Raw genomic sequence first — 21,338 nt, 5'->3', positions numbered from 1 at the left:
ATGTCAATTTTTCCCTTCTGAACATAGCCAAATATGAATAGTAGAAGGTCTCATAGCCATTCATTTGGTAGAGTCTGGTTTTCTCGTTCTATATCCGAATTATTATTTATGTGAAAATAATGTCAGGGACATAATTTGCTTTTGTCTGTGAAATAATTATTCTTGAATGCTTAGAAAAGAATGTTGCCTTGAAAAATTTGAAAGTAAAACTGTATTGTAATAAGCAGGTTATTACGTAGTTGTTAGAGTACAATGGTAACATTTTTCATACAATAAGGTCTAATTATGTAATGCACAATTCTTAAATAACAATTAGCAATACGTTTTTACAACATGTATTAACCTTGGTTAATGTTAGTTAATAAAAACGTTCATGTTAGATCAGGGTGCATTAACTAGGCTGTTATCATGAACTTAATATGTAGGCTAACAGTAAATATTGAGGTTAACACTAAGATTAATAAATGCTATAGAAGTGTTTTTCATTTGCTCATGTAAACTGATGTAGGCCTATAATGTTAACAAATGAGACCTTGTCAGGCACAGTGAGGGAACGTCATATTTTCAGTCAGGAAAGGTTGGTAAAACACGTAATTGTAAAACTATTCAGGCTTTCCATGTGAATGATCTTTGTGATTGTTATCCTCTGACCCAGTGAATGTTACTAGACCGTTTTTGTGGTCCCAAAAAAATGCGAACCCTTCCCCAGTTCTGAGTTGCGTTTGAGGGTGGGAGGTTGAGGAACTCCGCTCAATGACGCCGGATGATCTGATTGGCTAGTTTGATAATGCACGTGCTGGAGGAGCTGTTCAAAAACCCTGCAGTCATTCGATCACATCAGATCCAATCTGAGCTTTGAGCTATTTGAGTGACAGGGAACATCATCATCCAGAAAAATGGTTGACAAATTCGTGGGAACATGGAAGATGACCACCAGCGATAACTTTGACGAGTACATGAAGGCTATAGGTATTATTCTTCATCATTTAATAATTTATTAAGCAATCATTATTATAGTTATTTTGCAAATCTCTCCATTTTGGTAAATGCAAAAAGAAAAGTTTGGCCAAATTTGTCAGTGCATTTGACGTGCATTATTAATTTTCTGTTGATGGTCAAGGTGTCTCGTGAATGAGAGAGGTACGTTTTCTTTTTCAGGTGTCGGTTTCGCTACACGTCAGGTGGGGAACCGGACCAAACCCAACCTGATCGTGTGTGTGGACGATCAAGGGCTCATATGCATGAAGTCGCAGAGCACCTTCAAAACTACTGAGGTCAAATTTAAACTGAATGAGTCATTCGAGGAGACCACCGCAGATGATAGAAAGACTACGGTTTGTAATGGAATAGTCGGAATATTTTCAGTGGTTTGAAGCTATCTACGTTGTAAAAAAGTATTGTTGGTTTAACTGGTTGCCTTAAAATTTTGAGTGCATTGAAATTATAATTCTTTAGTTAATACAACAAAGAAGATTGATTTAATATACAGAAACTCAAAATATTGTGTTATCTAAACCACATTAATTATCTTGTGAAAGTTAACGGGCTCCTCTCTCTCTCTTCATCTGCAGACTGTCGTTACTCTTGAGAACGGCAAACTTGTGCAGAAACAGACCTGGGATGGCAAAGAGTCGACGATAGAGAGGGAGGTTACGGATGGGAAATTAATAGCTGTAAGAATGCTCTTTTATTTATTATAAACACGTCACAGAAAAGGTCATAACATTAACAAATGGTATTACATTATATAATGCTTATAAGATAATTGCTAACTCGCATTTAAAAATGTTGTTACACTTTTTATATATACATTTTGTAAACTTAAAGAATAGTATTTGCAATTTGAAAATAAATCTGAAGAAATTATGGATTTCACTTTTATTTAAAAAGTAATTTTATTTTTATGCAACTTATATGTATAAATATTCCAGGTTCCCATAGAAAACTGGAACTATCAGGAAATTTTAAAAGGGTCATGGAAGCTGCTGTATTGAATATACCATTTTATAATTTGTAATATTCTAAAATGTTTTATTCTGCTATAGTTTGCTCTTTGTGAGTGCAATCTTTATAAAATGATTAAAATCCTTATCCAGTAACCACAGCTATTAGTTATTTTAACAGCTAAGTTATTTTAAAATGTAACCCTTCTCAGATGTTCAATATTTAAAGATGATAGGGTTGTGCAATATAAATGGAAATAGTCTAGAATAGCCTAACGTAGTAATGCCTAACAACTATTGTACATGGGTGCGTTTCCCAAAGCCAACTATGGTCGCAAGTTCCGTCGTTACATAGAGTTCAATGGAAATTGCGATCATAGTTGGCCAACGATGCTTTTGGGAAACGCACCCCAGAACAGTTTCAGATAGACTTTGAGTACATATGTCCCATTTACTTTCTCAGTTGAATCTTTTGAGAAATGTATAACCATATCTTCTTTTGGCAGAAATGCACTATGGGTGATGTGGTGGCTGTAAGGACATATGTGAAGGAGGCATGAAGTTATCCAATCTGGATTTGAAGATGCCAGGCTCAGTTCAATGAGCAAAAAGCCAAAGTGAAACGTTATTTCTCTACTCAAAATCTCATGTTATTTTTGACACCAAAGCAAATGCGTGCTGACCCATTTAAAATGCCTTTATTATCATACTTTATGGTGCTTTGAATAAAGTTGTTTTTATTTGCCTTCAGCTGAGGTGTGGTTTGTTGATCCCTGCGGTTTTAACATAGGCTTAGTCAAAATGCATGTGTCAACGTTTTCGAAAAATCTAGGCCAGAGATTTAGCGTTGACTCACAGTAAGGAATAAACTTCTCCTTTGAGCATACTTTGAAAGATTTCGCATAATACAAGGCGTGAGAGATGTTTCTCATGAGAATCAAGGATTATGCAATTATATTGTAAGGATCATCTAATATAATTATAAGGATTATCTCACTAATTATATAGTGAGGTTTTTTTGAACTGTCAAATACTACCTATCTATTTCACATCCATATATCCCAAAAAAAAAATCCCTAAATTAGCTACTTTAACTTTAACTGCCCTATTGTTCTAGTCTTCCATCTTTTGAAACCCTTACATATAGGTTAACATCTCAGAAAATGTGTTAAAGTGTTTAATAGTTAATTATTCATTATTCAATATCTAAAATTGACAAACCCTCCTTAAAAGGATAGTTCACCCAAAAATGAAAATGTTGTCATCATTTACTCAGCCTTAAGTTGTTCCAAACCTGTATGAGTTTCTTTCTTTACAAAAGAAAATATTTTATAGAATGTTGGTAACCAGACAGTTGACGGTAGCCATGGATGTCCGTAGTAGTTTTTTTCCCTACTATATTAGTCAATGGGTGCCATCAATTGTCTGGTTACCAATCTTCTTCAAAATATATTCTTTTGTGTTCAACAGAAGAAAGAAACTCACGGGTTTGGAACAATTTGAGGGTGAGTAAGTGATGACAAAATTAAAATTTTGGGGTAAACTATCCCTTTAAAGAGCAACAAAGAATGTATTTTCTCACAGCATTTAAAATTAAATTGAGTAATGCAATTTTAAAACATCATAAAATTTACAAGTTAACACTCTTTTAGCTTTACACAGTTGAGTCTTGCTTCATGACATGATGTTCATGTTTCTGCCCATATATGGAAAAATCTGGATATTAATAAACAAGGTAGTGATATTTAACTGTACTGTACTTCTGAATAAAAAGGGCTAGTGATTTGAAATTTCGCCTATTTAATTTTTATAATCTTATGCTCCAGTAAAAATGCTTCTGGCTGTCATCTATGAGTGTTCATAATGTACACTATTTCCACATACAAATCTTTGTGATAAAGTCATTTACTATTTTTTATAGCTTCTGTCTGAGATATTCTTCACTAAAAATGAAAGTTACCGTCCTAATGGACTGATGTGATTTATCTTCAAAACTATCCACAGTGTTCTTATGTAGATCCAGATGGTTCTTGCGTTCCCATGTCTTTTTTGCCCCTTCACCTCAGTTGGATGAAGACAACAAGAGAGTTACTGTAACAGTGGACTGTGTCCAAGGGTAGAGAGGATATGTATTTCTTTCCTCCTTTTAGTCGAACATTTCCCTTTTTGAACATAGTTTTAGCATGCGTAATGAAACTGGAACACTGCGAGTCCCCAGAGTCATTCCTTTTGACCTACACAAAGAGCAGAGAATGTTCCACCAGTGGCTACTTTCCCAGGACAGGAAAGTGTAGAGATACACTGATTGTAATTGACTGCAAAAACAGCTGAAACAGGTGGGTTATGAGCCAGCTCTCTCTGTACAGCCTATTCAATCAAAACAATGCATTTTCCTATTACCCAACCTGTACAAAGTTTAAAAGGTGGAAGGTACTGGAAATGTGTTTTGAATGTATGAAGATTTAATTTGTTCAGACACTTTATCAAGCTCTAATTTTAACATGATTCCTACCTCATTTGATTTGGGTTTGGCCTGATGCACCTCTCATCGCCATGCTGAGATCAGAAGAGCTGAGCATATGGAATGATTTACTTCATAAAAAGATGTTTGTTGTCATAACTGAGCCCAGGCTCAGAGAAGTTAGATTACAAGCAATAGGTTTCATGTTTGTTGTTACAGGATTAAGGGAAAGTGCTGTTGCCCATGTTGTATGTTAGAGTTATAATCTTAGACATATATGCAATATTGATTTTTTTAATGGAAAGACAACAATGGGTAAACATTTTTTTTAGTGTCCTTGTTACACGTCACATGTGTTACTAAAGTAATAACTATTAGTTATGCATAATTACATGCAAATTACCCTACAACAAACCTAATCCTAACCATAACCCTATAGTAGGCAAACATTTTGAAGATCAGCCGATATAGGCTGCCGATTCATTAAATGATAAGCTGTTTTCCCACAAAAGCAGTTTATTCAGTGTAGTAAGCCTCTCCTCCATTGACATCCAAAAAAAAGGTCTCTTTCCTTACATTACGCTTTTTTTCTTCTAATCTTGCAGGCTCTCCTTCAAGCAGCTTTGCTTGCATGCTCTTGTTTCAAATGAATAATCATGTACTAATACCTGAATTAATAATTTCTTTACTATGAACTAATGATGAGTTAAGACATGTACTAATGAGGAACTAACCTTAACTACGACATGAGTCATATGAATTCCTGCATGAATACACCATCTTAACTACACATTAGTACATGCTTGTTTACTAATGCATTAATTAACATTTCAGGGTAAACTAAATCAAACTTGCTCTAGAAAATGGACACATTTTGTGACCCAAAAGAAGAGAACCCTAACTGACTAACATCCAACTGCATTATGATATAAAGACAGTTAACCAATCCATAAAATAACCACATAAATAACCATCATCTGTGCTAACACTGATTTTAATTTAGCAAATTGCATCTGTTAATGAATATGTTAGTGTAGGTATTTCACTCTTGATGGCAGCTGTGGAATCACTTAAAACAGAATGAGATTAAATTGTTTTTAATGATGAATGCATCATTGTGTGTTCAATGAGTAAGGTTAAATGTAAACATTGCAGAACATCTAGTGTCATTCACTGATGTTTGTGACAGTTGCTGGTGTCAAATTTATGACCAATTTACATTGTGCCCTTTTAGTACATCTTTCTTCTGATCTAGAGCATGTTTGATTTAGTTTACCCTGAAATGTTAATTAATGCATTAATTAACAAGCACATGCAGGAATTCATATGACTCATGTCATAGTTAAGGTTAGTTCCTCATTAGTACATGTCTTAACTCATCATTAGTTCATAGTAAAGTAATTATTAATTCAGGTATTAGTACATGATTATTCATGTACTATTATTGTAAAGTGTTACCAACGCAACTGCTGCCATTTTGCGTCTCAGTTATTGATTGTAGTTAAAATGACGTTGGAAAACTTCAGTGTTAAAGTAAAGTCAAGTCACCTTTATTTATATAGAGCTTTTTAGAATACAGATTGTTTCATAGCAGCTTTATAGAGATAACAGGAAAATAATGTTGTAATAATATTGTTAAATATAAAATGAAATGTCCCCATAATTAAAATTACTATAATGTTTTTACAATGTTCATCCGATTGTTTTGTACATTATAAAGGTGTATGTCTTTTGGCAGTAATGTAGCAAGTGCCTTTCAAGAAGCTTTCGAATTTTCAGGGCGGCGATTTCGCTTGACTAACTTGAACGTGAACGGAATCAGTGTGGTAAACTATTTCTCACTTATGTAAAACTCCAGAAATGGTGGATTATTAGAACCACTGGATTTCACCCGCAAAATTTTGCCGAGCAACGGCACCATATGCACCTTAAAGTCACCATGAAATCAGAATGGACAATTCTTATTTTTATATAAGGACTATTGCAGCAACATCTCTTTTCTGATGATGACGTGTTTACTGGCGCGAGGGTGGAACAACCTGTCACTCAGACATCACAACAATAGCAAACCACAACAATCCAAAGATCCAACATATTCCCGATGGACAAAAACAATCCCTGCCCTTCAATTTCTCTGGCTTGAGAAGCCATTTCACTCAGATACGTCACAATGGGGAAGAAAAGACTATAGCAATGTCCCAATGTCCATTTCATGGCGACTTTAATAGACTATTTTGTTTAATTTTGGATGCATTACAATAATATACAGGTATAGTTATAAAAAATATATATTTAAACTTTAAACTTTAAAAACTTTGAGTAATTGGGTGAATCTCCATGTAACAAGGTAGGTTATGTACAGTAAGCTGGTCATTATTGACTACATGGATCAGATCTTGTGAGCGTCTGTGTATTGCATTATGGGTGTGTGCACCGCTTGCGGGATGTCTCAGTATTGTGTGTCGGATTCACAGGGGTCCTGTCTTCGTGTGTTGACCTGCAGACTGTTTTGCTTGTGCAGATAACACTACAGGAATGAAATCATATCCTTTGAGTAACATCTGGAAAGCTGCACCGCAGGAGAGAGATCGCACCCTTCCGCTCACTTTCATTACATTGGAACGGACAATCATATCGGCCAAGGATACAGTCCTTCACACTGCCATAAAACAGCTTCCTCTGTTATTGACACATCAACAGAGCCTCTTTTACCGACCACGAAGGTTATAAAACCAATAGAGACCTGCAGGCTTATCCGAAATAGTAATTTAGCATTTCTAGCATGTTTGTAACATTCCCTAGTTTTTCAATGTTAATCTTCCTGAGGCCTACCATGACCTCTGTGTTTTAATTGGTCAATTCGGCCCTTCACAACTGATATGTTGTAAAATGCTTTGATTTGCAAATCAATCTGTCGACATAGCTGGTGACAAGGGTTTTGAGTTCACTGCAGTTGCCTGGTGGGAATCAGGGTTGCTATGTGTCAGTTGAGTCAGGGCTTATATCAGCAGGGGTTTCTGGGAAGCTTGTTGCTATGCAACTAGCCTGTTGGACTCCAAATCTAGCTCAGAACACAAAGAGCTGCAATGGTCACTGAAGGAGGGACGTCTGTGGCCAAAGAGAACCCATACTTGCAAGAAACGCGGCTGAAAGATTTGAGTGCACAGCTGACCTCATGCTTTAACAATCTTGAGATATGGCTGTAAATTTAAGGAATCTTTTTCTTACAGTCCGAAAATAAATGAACAAATATGGTAATTATGAGACATATAATCTAAAAAAATTAGTGCACTAATTTTTCTGTTTGCTACTGTATGTGTTTGTTTATTCCCTATCAGTCGTGTCACTACAATCAGTGGCTCCTCAAATGGCCCCAGGCCCCAGGACGGGCGACCCGGAGATGGATGGAACTGCTCTACAGGAGACGGTGACCCCACCGCTCCTTCCCCAGAAAGAGGGCCGGGTGGAGAAATGTTCTGTTCCACCGCTGGCCTCAAAACCAGCGGTACCCAAATTTATAATAGTGGAGCGGTTCCCTTCGTCTCTGGGTCCGAAGAGGGCACGGAGAGCAGTGGGAGGACAGGATCTTCCCCACTCTCATCCGCCTCTTCTATCGCCAGCAGGCAGCAGAGTGCGGTCCGAGAATGCCACCGAGCCGCCTCCTGCACCTCCTGTACCTCCTGCCCTGTGAAACCAGGTAAGTGCTGCATACAGACCCCGCTATGGTCCACCTCCCAGTGAGAGCCTCCCGAGCCGTGTCCCTGTGTTCCACTTCGCTGCCCCACTCCGGGTACGCCTACGGCCCCTTTGGTCCCGCTTGTACGGTCTCTGAGAGCCTGGTTAGCGCTCCCCAGTCCGTCTTGCTGGCTCATTCTGACCATCAGGCTCGGCTATGCGATTCATTACGCCCTGCGTCCCCCCAAGTTTCGGGCCATCCACTCCACTACGGTGAGAGCAGCCGATGCCCATGTTTTGTGTGCGGAGATTGCAGTCCTACTGGCGAAGGACGTGATAGAGCCGGTCCCTCCAGCCGATATGAGGTCAGGGCACTACAGTCCCTACTTCATTGAACCCAAGAAAGGCGGTGGGTTACGACCAATCTTGGACCTGCGAGTTTTGAATCAGAGCCTCCACAAGCTACCGTTCAGAATGCTCATGCAGGGGCGCATTTTCGAATGCATCCGTCCCCGAGATTAGTTTGCAGCGATGAACGACCTGAAGGACCCGTACTTTCATTCCTCGATTCTTCCTCGACATAGGCCGTTGCAGGTTGCATGCACACACCACGAGAGGCATTGAATCCTCCTGGGCGCTGGCTTGTGGCGCCTCGCTAACAGATATCTGTAGAGCTGTGGGCTGGGCGACACCTAACACGTTCGCTAGATTTTATAGCCTACGTGTAGAGCCGGTCTCCTCCCGTCTTCTCACCCTAAACGGGTAGAAGCACCAAGTGGCCCAGCTCTGTCAGCTTACTGCACGCTACAGTGCACCCTTATTGCTCCAGAGTGAAAAACCTGTCGAGTCCTCCAAAACCCCTCGGCCTGGACATGGCAGAGCGTCCGATGCCAGGCCTTTATTCGCTGAATCCTTGATAGCCGGATCTGGGCTGGGTTCCATATGTGTGACCCTACATTGATCCCATATGTGTATATTCTCCACGGATGCTCCTATCGGAAGCCCGTGTCTTTCCCTTGGGCTAAGTCACCCATTATTTCGTATGCAGTACAACCTTCGGGTTAGTCCATATTTATTTTCCACATAACTCTTTGAATAAGTGGCTTCCGCAGCGTTCTCCTTCCTAAACAGAAAGGGCACGCTTCCCCAGTGTTATCCAATGTCTCACTGTATGGGTTATCACGGAACAACATTGTTGGGTACACTCTGTGTAAGCCTCCTCCTATCGTCCTTCCAGGCAAGAAGGGGTAGAAGGCTTGCTCAGGGCGCTGGTTGGGGTTCAGCAGCTGTGGTGCTTTGGTAGGGATTCCTATTGGTCGGTCACGACCTACGTTGTAGTGACCGACTGATAGGGAACGTCTCGGCTACATATGGTAACCCTCGTTCCCTGAAGGAGGGAACGGAGATGTAGGTCCTGTCGCCACATCTGCTGTCTCCCGCCGGGACGGCCAGCTTATCAGGTTGGCTCCTCAGTGAAAACTGAAGTGCAATCCAACAGCTGCTCATTTATACCCGTGCTAACGAGGGCGCGCAGCTGATGCAAATGATTGCACGCCAATGTGTATTGGCTTGTTTTAGTTTCACTCAAAGTAGATTGCCTCTCTAGCGAGATTCCTTTTGGTCGGTCACGACCTACGTTTGTACCTACCATATGTAACCGACACGTTTTTGTGCAACACAAAATGAGATATTTTGTTTTGCACAATGTCTGAAATGTGCTTCCAAAAAATAAAAATTAATGGTTATTCACTTTGTGAAATCTGCTTTTGTGTTCCATGAAAAAATGCAGTTTTGCAATATGACATGTTTCAGTAAATAGACTAACTAACTAACTAACTAACTAACTATGTACATACTATATACTTTGTTCCCTATGTACATATACTTATAGTAATTGCAATAACTGGGTTATAACTACTAACCCTGAAACCTAAGATTAATCCATTTAGTTACCTTATTTTACCCAGTACTTTCTTAGGTAAGTACACTGTAAGTACACGTAAGTACACATACTGTAAAATAAAGTGCAACCAACAAACCAAATAATTAAAAAAATTAAACAAATAAACAAACAAACTGGATTTTAAAAAAACAATTGTTCACTTTTCTTTTAATGCATTACTGTTATTCAATATTTTAAATCGAACAGATCATTTTATATACCACATTTGTATATTACCACACACTCTGTCTCCTTTTTTGCATTTGCTTTTTGACTTGAAGCAAAATATTTCTTGGTTTTGTATTAATTACTCAAGACTGCTAAACATGAGGTCAGCTTTGTTTAAGAACACTCCAATCTGTCCAAACTCTCCCTTTAAACAGGTGGGATGAGCCATGAATGAGTGTTTTAGCTGATTTCCTTCCTCATCCTTTGGATTCACAGAGGACATGTGATCTGTAATCCCATAGAGAACTGCTCAGTATGGAGCCTCTATAGTACAACATCAAAAAAAGGGGCCAGTCAAAACAGTCACAGATGTAGAGGAGTTTCTCAAGGACACAATGGTAACAGAACACAACTGTGAACTTGAAACTTTTAACTATTGAATGCTGAATCCACAATCAAAGTAACCATTAGACTTCCCCGTCCCAATTTCAGTCCAGCATGCAAACTTTCACTTGTAAATCAGCTGTCTTTAATGCTATGTGGAAGCTTGAGGACTACATGTTCTTGATACCCGATTTTTTGGAACTCGGTGAATCTTCCCATTTGGGACCAGATAAATAATGAAGGGAAGATCTTTGGAATTCTGTTTAGAATTCCTGTTAGATATAGTTTGAGGAACATAGTATCTCAGATAAGAGAATGTGCAAGTGGGAGTTAAATCTCATTCCCATAACCCATCCTAAGGCGGTGAATATGGCATGTTACACAAACGGGCCTTAGAAAATCTTTAGAATTAAAAATGCTGTTTTTTTTCAGTGAAAAGAGGGGTTTCTTAGAAAATGTTGACTGTCAGTGTCAGGTATGTCAAACTATCAATTCTATGAAGTGTTTACTTTTTGCTCTTTAATTTTTTTCGTGAATGGAAAAATTAACTATAAAAATATATCATTGTCACACACTAGCCTATATTTGTCATAAATCAAAGAACAATAGTTGTTTGATAAGTTTTCCAAAAATTAATGGTTGAGCTTGACAAATGAAGTCAGCAATAAAATTTGCGTACAATTTGAGAAATTGAAATTGAAATCCAAAAGATCTTATGTTCTGGTTGCCACAATTCTATGGATTTTTAAAAGAATTGATGTGGGAATAATAATGATATTATATAATAATAAGAATTATATAATGAGAATAATAGTATTATATATATAATAAATAAACATAATAAATAATTATGACATTAAATACAATAAAATAAATGTAAATGTAAAGTAAGCAGAATATGCCATAGTCAAGAAGGTCCTCTGAGGTGGGGCAGACCCACCTCTCATGGCAAATCATAACTATTTTAGGTGAACTGATATGTTATCATACAATCTGTTATGACCCTGACAGTTAGATTTAGGGGTGGGGTTAAGGCTGGACCTTAATGCTTATGTTTTTCTGAAAATTGTAAATGTTTCTGTATAAATTGTCGCATTGTACAAAGTCATGCAAAATTGCCACCTCATTAAATCGTTTTTTTTTTTCATATGATGCAGGATGGAGAGGCCAAAATCAAAAGGGACTTTAATGTGTTACTAACAATATACTTTTTATAGAGCCATGTTAATTGCAAGTTAGGTATAATTGATCGAACAAATCCAGTAGTTCTCAAAAAACAAAACAAACAAAAATATGATTTGTGCCTTTAATGCTTTGAATTTGTACCCAATTTGTGGGCAGTACCCTATCAATCCACTCAGGTTCTCTTACCCTTATGATCCTGTCAATGAAATGTCTGTTATGTTCTGAATGAACAAAGTTACGTCAACTCCTTGTTTTCCGCTGATTAATTTCAATACGTGTCAAGCAATGAAAAAGTACTTTTTTCCTGTTGCGAGGAGCAAGGGAAATTGACGTTTGAGCATCATAATACTTTGCCTGTATAGTTTATATAAAAAGAGATATATCTATGTGTTTTTATTTTTAAGAGCATGAGTCTAGAGAACAATAGCTCGGTGAACACCCTTTAATTACTTTCAAACACGTACTTCCACACGCTGTAGGGGGGAGATAACGTGGGTCTGTGATAGCTCAGCGGAAAAGGAAGCTATAAGTCATTCGCTGACCTTTCTTCTTACTGCTTGTAAACAAAACACTTACGGTTGTACTTGAATTTAACCCTTGAATTATCACGAATTGAGATTTATTTGAAACACCAAACAGGATTTGGTGTAATTTAGCTCCGGTTCACCAATATTTCACTATAGTCATACCTTCAGATCAATGCTATTTCAAGAATGATAAATTTAACCCATTACGTTGTTGCTCAGTGCTCTAAATGTGGAATACAAAGCAACTTTGAAGTGATGGCTGCTTGTCTTCGGCTTTGTCTGCACACAGCTGCAAGTAGCCTATAGCAAACAAACATTTTCAAATGTCAGATGTTCTGGAATGCTTTATGGCTTTTCCCACGGCTAACTTTTGATCTAGAAAAGCCGAGGGGGAAGTGGCTCATGTGATCAGACAGACAGGGACACATATAGGGCTGAGATACTCTGAATGGGCCACAGAAAGGCAGGTGGTGGGAGGTATATGAGCTCTGACCGCATGACGCCAAGCCCCTCACATTAGTGCTCACCTCTGAAATGTGACATAATTAACTTAATGGGGTCTATGTGTCAAATAATGGCTACAAATCATATGAAAAGGGATTTGCGTGCTCTTAGTTCTCAGTTAAGGAACAAAATACGTAAGCAGCCGACGTATACGGAAGCAGTAAATGAACTTGCTTTGTTTTCCTTTTTTTTTTTTGGTTGATATATAGATGTCATGATATACTTTTAAATAGAATTTTTGTAACAAAAACAAAACAAAAAGCATATTTTTTTTGTACTTTTAAACAAAAAGAACAGAACAAAAAACAACAACAAGAAAATAAATTAATAAATACATGGAAACAAAGCTAAAATAAGTAAATAAATAATTTGTCACACTACTAGACTATTTAAAATTAAATAGGCTTAAAATATCAAAGAATGTCATGACCAGTGTTATTTTTGATTCCTTATTTATCATGCAGTTTTAAATAAAAACCTTGTAAAGGCTTATATGCATCCATTACCCATACCTAGATTTAACAATAAAGTGTTTACCAGGCTATAATATTGCATTTACTCTATTAAAACGTTATACAATATTTTAAAAAGTATACTTTTTGAATTAAGTAACAATACAATATGCACGTCTCTGAGGTTAAATCTCGGTGTGGGTGCTGCAGACATCACATGATTTTCTGCACTGTCACCAATTTCTTATTAAACTCCCTTAACATTAGCGCTGAAATAAGGGCATTTAAATCACAAGCATTGAGACTTTGCAGAGATATAAGTTTATAAGAAACTAAGTCAGCAAAAAAAAAGATGAATCACTGACTGCATGAAGGAATTGTAGGCTACAGCTTGCAATCATTTTGAAATCATTCACATTTTCAAGGTCAAGCCAAACATAAACAAAAAATAAATAGCAACCATTCATTTAAACCAAAATACATTTTTAAGTCAAATGCAAACATGATCTGCTGAGTAACATTACAGGCCTACAACAGAGTTTCTCTTTACCCCTATTATTAATCAAAAGAGGCGAGTTTTGAATCTGCAGCAGATGGGAAGGGTTTGTGCTGTTCTTGCCAGCAGAAAAGTTGATTCCCCAGTTGATTTGGGTGAGAGTGAGGACAGCAAAGCTCTTAACTTGTATGAGCTACAGGCTGTAACAAGTCCCGCTCACACCAAGTACGATAACTATAACGATACATATATTAGTGCCCAGAGAAACGCACGATTTTGTTTATTATAAGCGCGATGAAGTTTTTTCGTCTGCCGCTTTAAAATGCTCGAGCTCTTTAAAGTCTAGCGGTTTCTGATTGGCTATCATTCTTTTTTTATTTTTCATCAACTTGAAAAATTTTTTTTGAGTGATTTCCAAGATATCCTTTCTCTGTGCCCTTATTGTTATAGTTGTGGTGTGGACTCTGCTATTCTTTTTATATTTCAAAATGATTTTTAGAACAATATCCTTATCGTTATCAATATAGCTATCATCCTTGGTGTGAACAGACAATAGTCTCTTTAAGAAATGCTTTGAATATACCATGAAATGATTAAGGAAAACAGGTGTTTAACATTTAAATGTCCTTTAATTGTGCAGATCATCTGTTAACATATGACACAGAGAGCTTAGCAAAGGTTTTGAGTCACTTATTGCCTCAGACATTGCACAGCTCTTTACAACTCTTGAGACACAAGTAACAAAGTTCACGTAGGCTATAACACAATAAATTCCAGTGTAAAATGTCCTCCTCTGCATTTACTGTGTGATTTTATTTTGAATATTTTAACCCATCGTGGTTCTTCGCTTGAAACCGTGCAGGTACTATGATTATCTGTGTATGGACAGCAGACAGACACGCTCACACACCTCACTCGTAATCCTCAGCCGGTGGCTGGTTCCATGCAGGTCAGCGTTTGCTGGACACAGCTTTTATTTGCCCCTGATTATTTCTGTGCAAGTCACCTCACATCCTGTCAGGGGTTATCATCCTCACATGGACTGATTCTGTTCCGCCTGGGGGCCTCCATTCAGGGACCAGCACAGTCACTAGGCCGGCCAGACCTTACTCACAGGCCCAGGGCAGCCCACTCAGCAAATACACTACCAACAGAGAATGAGAGCAACACACAGACATAAATACATCCCGGTCTTTTAACAGCTGGCCACCACAACAAGCGTCCAGAGACAAAACCGGCGGACAGTTTTTGAAGCCGTCTACATTTGACCCTTTGACGTCATTGATGTGGATGTCTACACAAGCACAAGTAATCTCATTGAGTCAGTACATCTTGCTAACTGCAGAAACTCAATTTAGGAATGCTCACAAGTAGAGTTTACAATTCATCCCCTCTGTCTTTCTCGCTCCCCCTTTTAAGTTTGAGAATCTGTGTCATTACATGTATTTTGGTCTCTATTTGATAATACAGAACTCAATTTAGATGTATTGAGAATTGACCAGTTCACTTTCATTACTGCAAAATCATATGAATGACATTGTCGCCACCTAGTGGTGATTAAACGAAATTGTCATTTTAATTCTCTGTTTTTTTATTTACTAATTCATTTTAAATGGTCATTAAGTGTGACTAATTATTTTAAAAAAATAAAAACATTAGCCGATATATTCTAGATGAATATGAGAACACACTGCATGGATTATCATTGTAAAATAATTAGCAACATTTATTTACAAGAGATTATGAGTATAGCAAGTGTTAAAAACACCAAACTTACAAATATAAATAGTTATATAAGTTAGATAAGAAAAAAGGAAGTTGCACAATTGGGTGGATGTAATTGTCAAGCATAATTATGGAAATAATTATTTAATTGTGTAATTATACTAATTATTTTACCATAATTCCAGAAGCTTAAATAGTAAAGTATGGTGCTAGCAATGCAAAGGTCATGGGTTCGATTCCCAAGGAATACATGAACTAATAAAATGTAGTCGCCTATAACTTTACTCACTCACTGCAATGTAGCCTAAGTCGATTTACATTACAAGCGTCAGCCAAATGCATAAACGTAGGCCTTAATAATTATTTTACTATAAATATAAGAAAATATATTTTAATAATCAGTAAAATTATATAACCACCGTATTAATATGTCGATCATTTCAAATTAATCATGACTGTCTGATTTACTGTGACTGTCTTTCTTTACATCTGGTCTTTGCAGCCTGCACCACTATTAGATATCACAGGGGTGCACAAACAGTTGGTGCAGTTTAATTTGGAGTTACTTGTAGTGTTTGTGTCTTTTGTAGCAGACATGTCTTCTTGCTATGATAACTATAACTATATAAACTGTCTTAGGCAGTTGAAGCGAAAAACACCAACTAACGTTACAAATGTATTAGCATAGTGGTATATTCCGGCTCGAATTAGCAGTTGTCATGGCCGCTGCATGAGCAGATTAGCCTCTTTAGAGAGTGGAAGTCTTAATAAGATTAACAAAAGGAGTCAACATGACAGCGGATATTGCGGAAGAAATGGCCAAAAACGGTCAGAAATCCGATAACAGTGACAACATGACAACGACTGAATACTGCGCGCAGCTGCAGCACTGGATGTGGCGCTATTACTGTGGCTATGCGAGCTGGCAGAGCTGGGTGTTGATGTCCGCGCCGCTGTTTCCTCCGCCTCAGTTCGGTTGCCTGGCACCCGGCAGCTCCACATCTGCATATGCCGCGACACCCGGTGACATCGCCGCCTGGTATAACCAGACGAGCCCACCGTCCAGCCGTCCAGCAGCCACTGCCACATCCAGCACTGCTGAGAGAGGACCAGCACAGCCCGCAGGTACAGTAGCTGTCAATCCAATGCTCGGAGACGGAGTTATCAGTTGCATCAGTAAACACATGTTAACTTACGTTAACAAGTGTTTATAAAACGTTAATGATGAATTTAACTATTTACATTTTATTTACCTTTAGTATATCTCCATAATCCCCAGCTCTATGTACTTTTAGAATTATATATCCAATTTCCATATTATTTGAAGTACATTAAATGTGTTTTACACGGTCAAGCAATGAAAATTATCCCATCATTTACTCACCCTCAAGCCATCCTAGGTGTATATGACTTGCATCTTTCAGCCAAACACAATCAGAGTTTAATATCCTGGCTCTTCCATGCTTTATAACTGGAGTGAATGGTACCTCCATTTATACCTCCATCCATCCATCATAAAAGTAATCCATTAGCTCCAGGGGGTTAATAAAGGCTTTCTGAACCAAAGCGATGCATTTTTGTCCATATTTATAACTTTATAAACTATAATCACTGGCTTCCCGTAACAGCCGTACACAAGTCTATTTCTGGCAGAAGAGTGACCTCTGACCCGACTCATGAAGTATTCACAAAGGTGGAAGCGCAGAGGATAGAGCAAAACAAAACACCGGTCACGAATTAAGTCTAAAATGAGAAATTTTAAAGAGAAATGTTGGAAGAGCTTGATTTTGTTGCCCAGTCCTATTTGTTTGAACCGCGAGAGGCGTCTACTCTCACCTAAGCTTACGCTACTTCTACATCCTACGTCATGCGTCGGGTCAGAGGTCACTCTTCTGCCAGAACTAGACTCGCATACGGCCGTCACCGGAAGCCAGTTATTATAGTTTATATACATATGGATATTTTTCTTACAAGAATGCATTGCTTCACACGGCCTTTATTAACCCCCTGGAGCCGTGTGGATTACTTTATCGATGGATGGATGTGCTTTTTGGAGCTTCATAAACTCAGGCTTTATTCACTACCATTATACAACTTGGAAGAGCCAGGACATGTTTTAATATAACTCTGATTGTGTTTGGCTGAAAGAAGAAATTTATATACACCTAGGATGGCTTAGGCTAAGTAAATTATGGGAATCATTTTCATTTTTGGGTGAACTAACCCTGTTAGACTGCACTGTACATACTCAAAATTCAGTGTAAAGACATAATGCTGTATAAAAAATGATGCCTGCTCTGATCTACCTCAACCCCTAGTAACCAAGTATGCAGTTGAAATCGCTTTGTAAATGCATTTATGCCACCTCTGAGCAGCATTAAACAGTCTGTGTAGTAGACACTTAAAAGCCAGTAGACGCTGTGTAGTAGACGCTTCTCTGCCACCTTTTCACTAAGGTGTATGACGTGGGATACAAAAGTCTTAACACCACATATAAATGAAACATAAATGCACAGAACCAACCTTAGTGCACATGACATGTCACATATTATCTGTTACTGGAAGAATGAAATAAATTGCCTTGAGAATGCACACTGAGGTGAATTGAATTTCATGTGAAAATCATATTATTTGATACATTTATGCCTGCCTAAGGTACCTCTGTCCTCTTTTTCAGGTAGAGAGTACACCATCCCCTCCCCTCTACGTAGATTTCTGGCTGAAACTGTAGATTTCTTCCTTCTCTTCTGTGTAAAGGCAACCATAGTGTTGTGGATCATGCATCTCAGTGGAATGAAGTGAGTTGAGAAGTTGTTCAAAATACTAACTACTGTCAGAATGATTTCCTTGTGGATCACTGGACAGTTATAGATTTAAGTTATATTTCTAAAATAGTAGTACATCAACTATATATATGTATGTATGTATATATATATATATATATATATATATATATATGCACTACTTTTAGTTTGGTGTCAGTAAGATTTCTTAAAGAAAAATTTATATTTCTATTCAGCAAGGATGCATTTAATGTCTTTACTGTCCCTTGATTTACATCATTACAGAAAAATCCTATTCAAATAAATGATTCTTTATGTATCAAAGTTCGGGAGGAGCACGTTCAGGTAATCAACCAATCAGCACAAGAGGGAGCTGGTATAAATATAGCCTTCCCTCACCTCTGTCCCATGACAGTTTCACAGCATCCCTCCACCAGCCCATCACCTCGCTCTTGGCTGATTTTCTATCCCAGGGAGTATTCTGGGTTCGGCCATATTCCGAGCTCGGAGAACCTTTCCCGGACAGCAAGCCAAATACGCATAAATTACTAGATCTGATTTCATGTACGTGTGAACTCGTGAAATGCTGTTCTTTGAACTTTCTGTTCATCAAAGAATCCCATAAGGAGTTTTAAGCTCATTTTTATCGAAGTTTAAACAGTGATATAAAGTTTCTTGTGCACCAAATCAGTATAATAGAATGATTAGAATGTGTAACGGCTGCTGAAAATGCAGATTTGCCATCACCCATCACAGGAATAAATTATATTTTCAAATATATTAAAATAGAAAAAAAGGTTGTTTTAAATTGTAATAGCATTTCACAGTATTGCTGTTTTACTGTATCTATGAGAAAATAAATGCTGCCTTGGTGAGCATAAGAGACATCTTTAATAACCAACAACATATGTTGTATAATGACAGTTCGTATGTCTTTGATCTTCTGTACAGAGATATTTCCAAATTCATGATGCAGTTTATTGTGGAAGAGATTGATGAGACCACATCATTGGAGGACCTGCAGAAGATGATGGTTGTGGCTTTAGCATACAGAGTCCTAGTGTGCGTCTATGAAGTGAGTGAGTCTCCGCAAGCTTCTGCCATCATTTGTCTTACATTTTACAAGCCTTGTCTCTCAGTCTATTTTTAATTTACATTTTTCTTTGTTTTTCCAGAAAGTTAAATGGAAATTAATTCCATCCTTATTATCTTGTCGCTTAGTTACAATATCTGGTGCAAAGCCTCTGTAGTCTAGAAATGATTTGAATGAGTTTGTGGTTTTCGACAGCTCACACATTCCTTCAGTCTGTGTTCTGTCTTTATCTGCAGATCATCTGTATTTGGGGAGCGGGAGGTGCCACTCCAGGAAAGTTCTTGCTGGGTCTTCGAGTTGTCACATGTGACACGACAGTCCTAGTGCAGCCTAATCGGGTTTTGGTAGTACCGGCATCCAATGTCAGCTTATCTGCGTGAGTTATGCGTGTATTTATAATGCATGGGCGGACAAACTACACTGATACAATAGAAGTATTAATAATATACATTAATAACTTTTTTTTTCATCTTACAGGTCCACAGTACGGGCCTTAAACAAAAACTTCTCCATCGCCTTCCTGTTTCCTATCTTTATCACGCTACTCTTTTTCCAACACAACAGAACTGTTTATGACGTTGTGGCTGGAACCATCGTGGTTCGGAGGAGAAGAGCCAGATGACAGGTCTGTTTGTGTCAAAGTCACGTGAAAATGGCCCCTGTCAAACATCAAATGCTTACAGATGTTCTCAGTATTTTAGTTGAATATATCATAATAGTATGTACTGCAGATTTGCACTAATGATCCCTGTATCAAAGTCTGATCACATAGCTATTGTTTACAACACTGAGAAATGTCTGCTTTCTTAGAGAAGTTACTGATCTTGCAACAAACAGTTTTTCATGTTGAAGATTGATGAGTGATATTAAGCTCAAGACAAATGTTTTATGTAGACATGCTTGGAAATTTCATCCGAGTGGAATGTTTTACTCTAAACACCAGCTTAATCCACAAGGTTTTCATAACTTCTCCCCAGATTCGAGCTTTATGGCCCGGACGAATCTGTTATTAATCTTACCAAAGGAATTGAGCTTGTGTCCTTCCACACATGCATGCAACTGTCCGGAATTTTCCATTCCTGTTGTAAATTCAGTCGGTGGCTGATATGCCTCACAACTTTTCTCAGGGTTTCTTAAAAACCTGTTTTGTTTGTCATGTGTTTCAGTTATGATCTTTTATATGTAAAGAATTAAGTATTACATTTTGAAATTCACATTATCTGCCCTACAGTATTTGGCATGCCAAACACATCTACTGTTATGATCTTTAATATGTAAAGAATTAAGTATTACATTTTGAAATTCACATTATCTGTCCTACAGTATTCGGCATGCCAAACACATCAGCTGTTTTGATTTATCATTGTGCATGGTTCATATATAAAAATGCATTAAAATCCTTGAAGACGATATTCTATGGGATACATTATCTTTCTCATGTCAGTATCATTGAGATACTAATATAGTTTTTTATTTATATATATGTTTTATATTCTATCCTTACATTTCCTTTTTATTTGAAATTTGAAGTTTTAGTAATTTTGTTGTATTTTTAATTAGTTTTTTTTAAAATAAATCCATAGTTTTTATTAATTTTTACTTCAGTTTTAGTTATTTTAGTACATCAAGTTAAAAATGAAAAATTAAATGAAAATGAGATATGCTGCATTGGCAACTAGCTAAAGTAAAGTAAGTTTAAGCTTTTATATTTTTATTTCAGGTAACATTTATTTTATTTCAAGTTACGGATAGGTTTTTAATGGTTTAAGTTTTAGTTAACCATATAAGTACAAGGTTAAGGAATGAAGATGATATTGATTACTAGTGTAGAGAATTAAAACAGTGCTTCTTGATAACCACTAGGTGGTGATATTTGTTCATAAACACAAGCTGGAACCCTAATTCGACAATCATAGTGGTGAGTCCTCGAAATTCAAAGCAAATGTCCTTTGGCATTGTTCAATTACACAGTCACATTCCATAAATAGTTGCAGTCCACA

At 37.4% G+C, this 21,338-nt stretch overlaps 2 protein-coding genes across 2 annotated transcripts; both read left to right on the top strand.

Annotated features, from left to right (window-relative positions):
- The first annotated feature begins 817 nt into the window (after positions 1 to 817).
- On the top strand, positions 818 to 2,693 carry fabp4a (fatty acid binding protein 4a). The gene is made up of 4 exons (XM_077196281.1): positions 818 to 969; positions 1,159 to 1,334; positions 1,572 to 1,673; positions 2,450 to 2,693. Exons 1-4 carry the CDS (start codon positions 897 to 899, stop codon positions 2,501 to 2,503), a joined length of 405 nt encoding a protein of 134 aa, XP_077052396.1. The 5' UTR covers positions 818 to 896; the 3' UTR covers positions 2,504 to 2,693.
- A 13,250-nt stretch (positions 2,694 to 15,943) lies between these two features.
- Positions 15,944 to 20,748, top strand: fam8a1a (family with sequence similarity 8 member A1a). Its single transcript, XM_077196280.1, has 5 exons — positions 15,944 to 16,587; positions 18,140 to 18,260; positions 19,197 to 19,320; positions 19,575 to 19,714; positions 19,816 to 20,748. Exons 1-5 carry the CDS (start codon positions 16,254 to 16,256, stop codon positions 19,958 to 19,960), a joined length of 864 nt encoding a protein of 287 aa, XP_077052395.1. The 5' UTR covers positions 15,944 to 16,253; the 3' UTR covers positions 19,961 to 20,748.
- The last annotated feature ends 590 nt before the right edge of the window (positions 20,749 to 21,338 follow it).

This window comes from Siphateles boraxobius, unplaced genomic scaffold (genome assembly GCF_051911475.1).
Source record: "Siphateles boraxobius isolate OS27281-9 unplaced genomic scaffold, OSU_SipBor_1 35, whole genome shotgun sequence".
NCBI lineage: Eukaryota > Metazoa > Chordata > Actinopteri > Cypriniformes > Leuciscidae > Siphateles > Siphateles boraxobius.
Note: the sequence above shows the minus strand (reverse complement) of the source record. Positions and strands in the feature narration are given on the sequence as shown.

Excerpts from the sequence above, each read along its gene's own strand:
- fam8a1a (XM_077196280.1), top strand. The coding sequence starts at position 16,254 with ATGACAGCGGATATTGCGGAAGAAATGGCCAAAAACGGTCAGAAATCC. Across the intron at positions 19,321-19,574 it reads TCCTAGTGTGCGTCTATGAA|ATCATCTGTATTTGGGGAGC; the intron begins GTGAGTGAGTCT and ends CTTTATCTGCAG. Across the intron at positions 19,715-19,815 it reads TCCAATGTCAGCTTATCTGC|GTCCACAGTACGGGCCTTAA; the intron begins GTGAGTTATGCG and ends TTCATCTTACAG.
- fabp4a (XM_077196281.1), top strand. The coding sequence starts at position 897 with ATGGTTGACAAATTCGTGGGAACATGGAAGATGACCACCAGCGATAAC. Across the intron at positions 970-1,158 it reads CGAGTACATGAAGGCTATAG|GTGTCGGTTTCGCTACACGT; the intron begins GTATTATTCTTC and ends TTTCTTTTTCAG. Across the intron at positions 1,335-1,571 it reads CAGATGATAGAAAGACTACG|ACTGTCGTTACTCTTGAGAA; the intron begins GTTTGTAATGGA and ends CTTCATCTGCAG.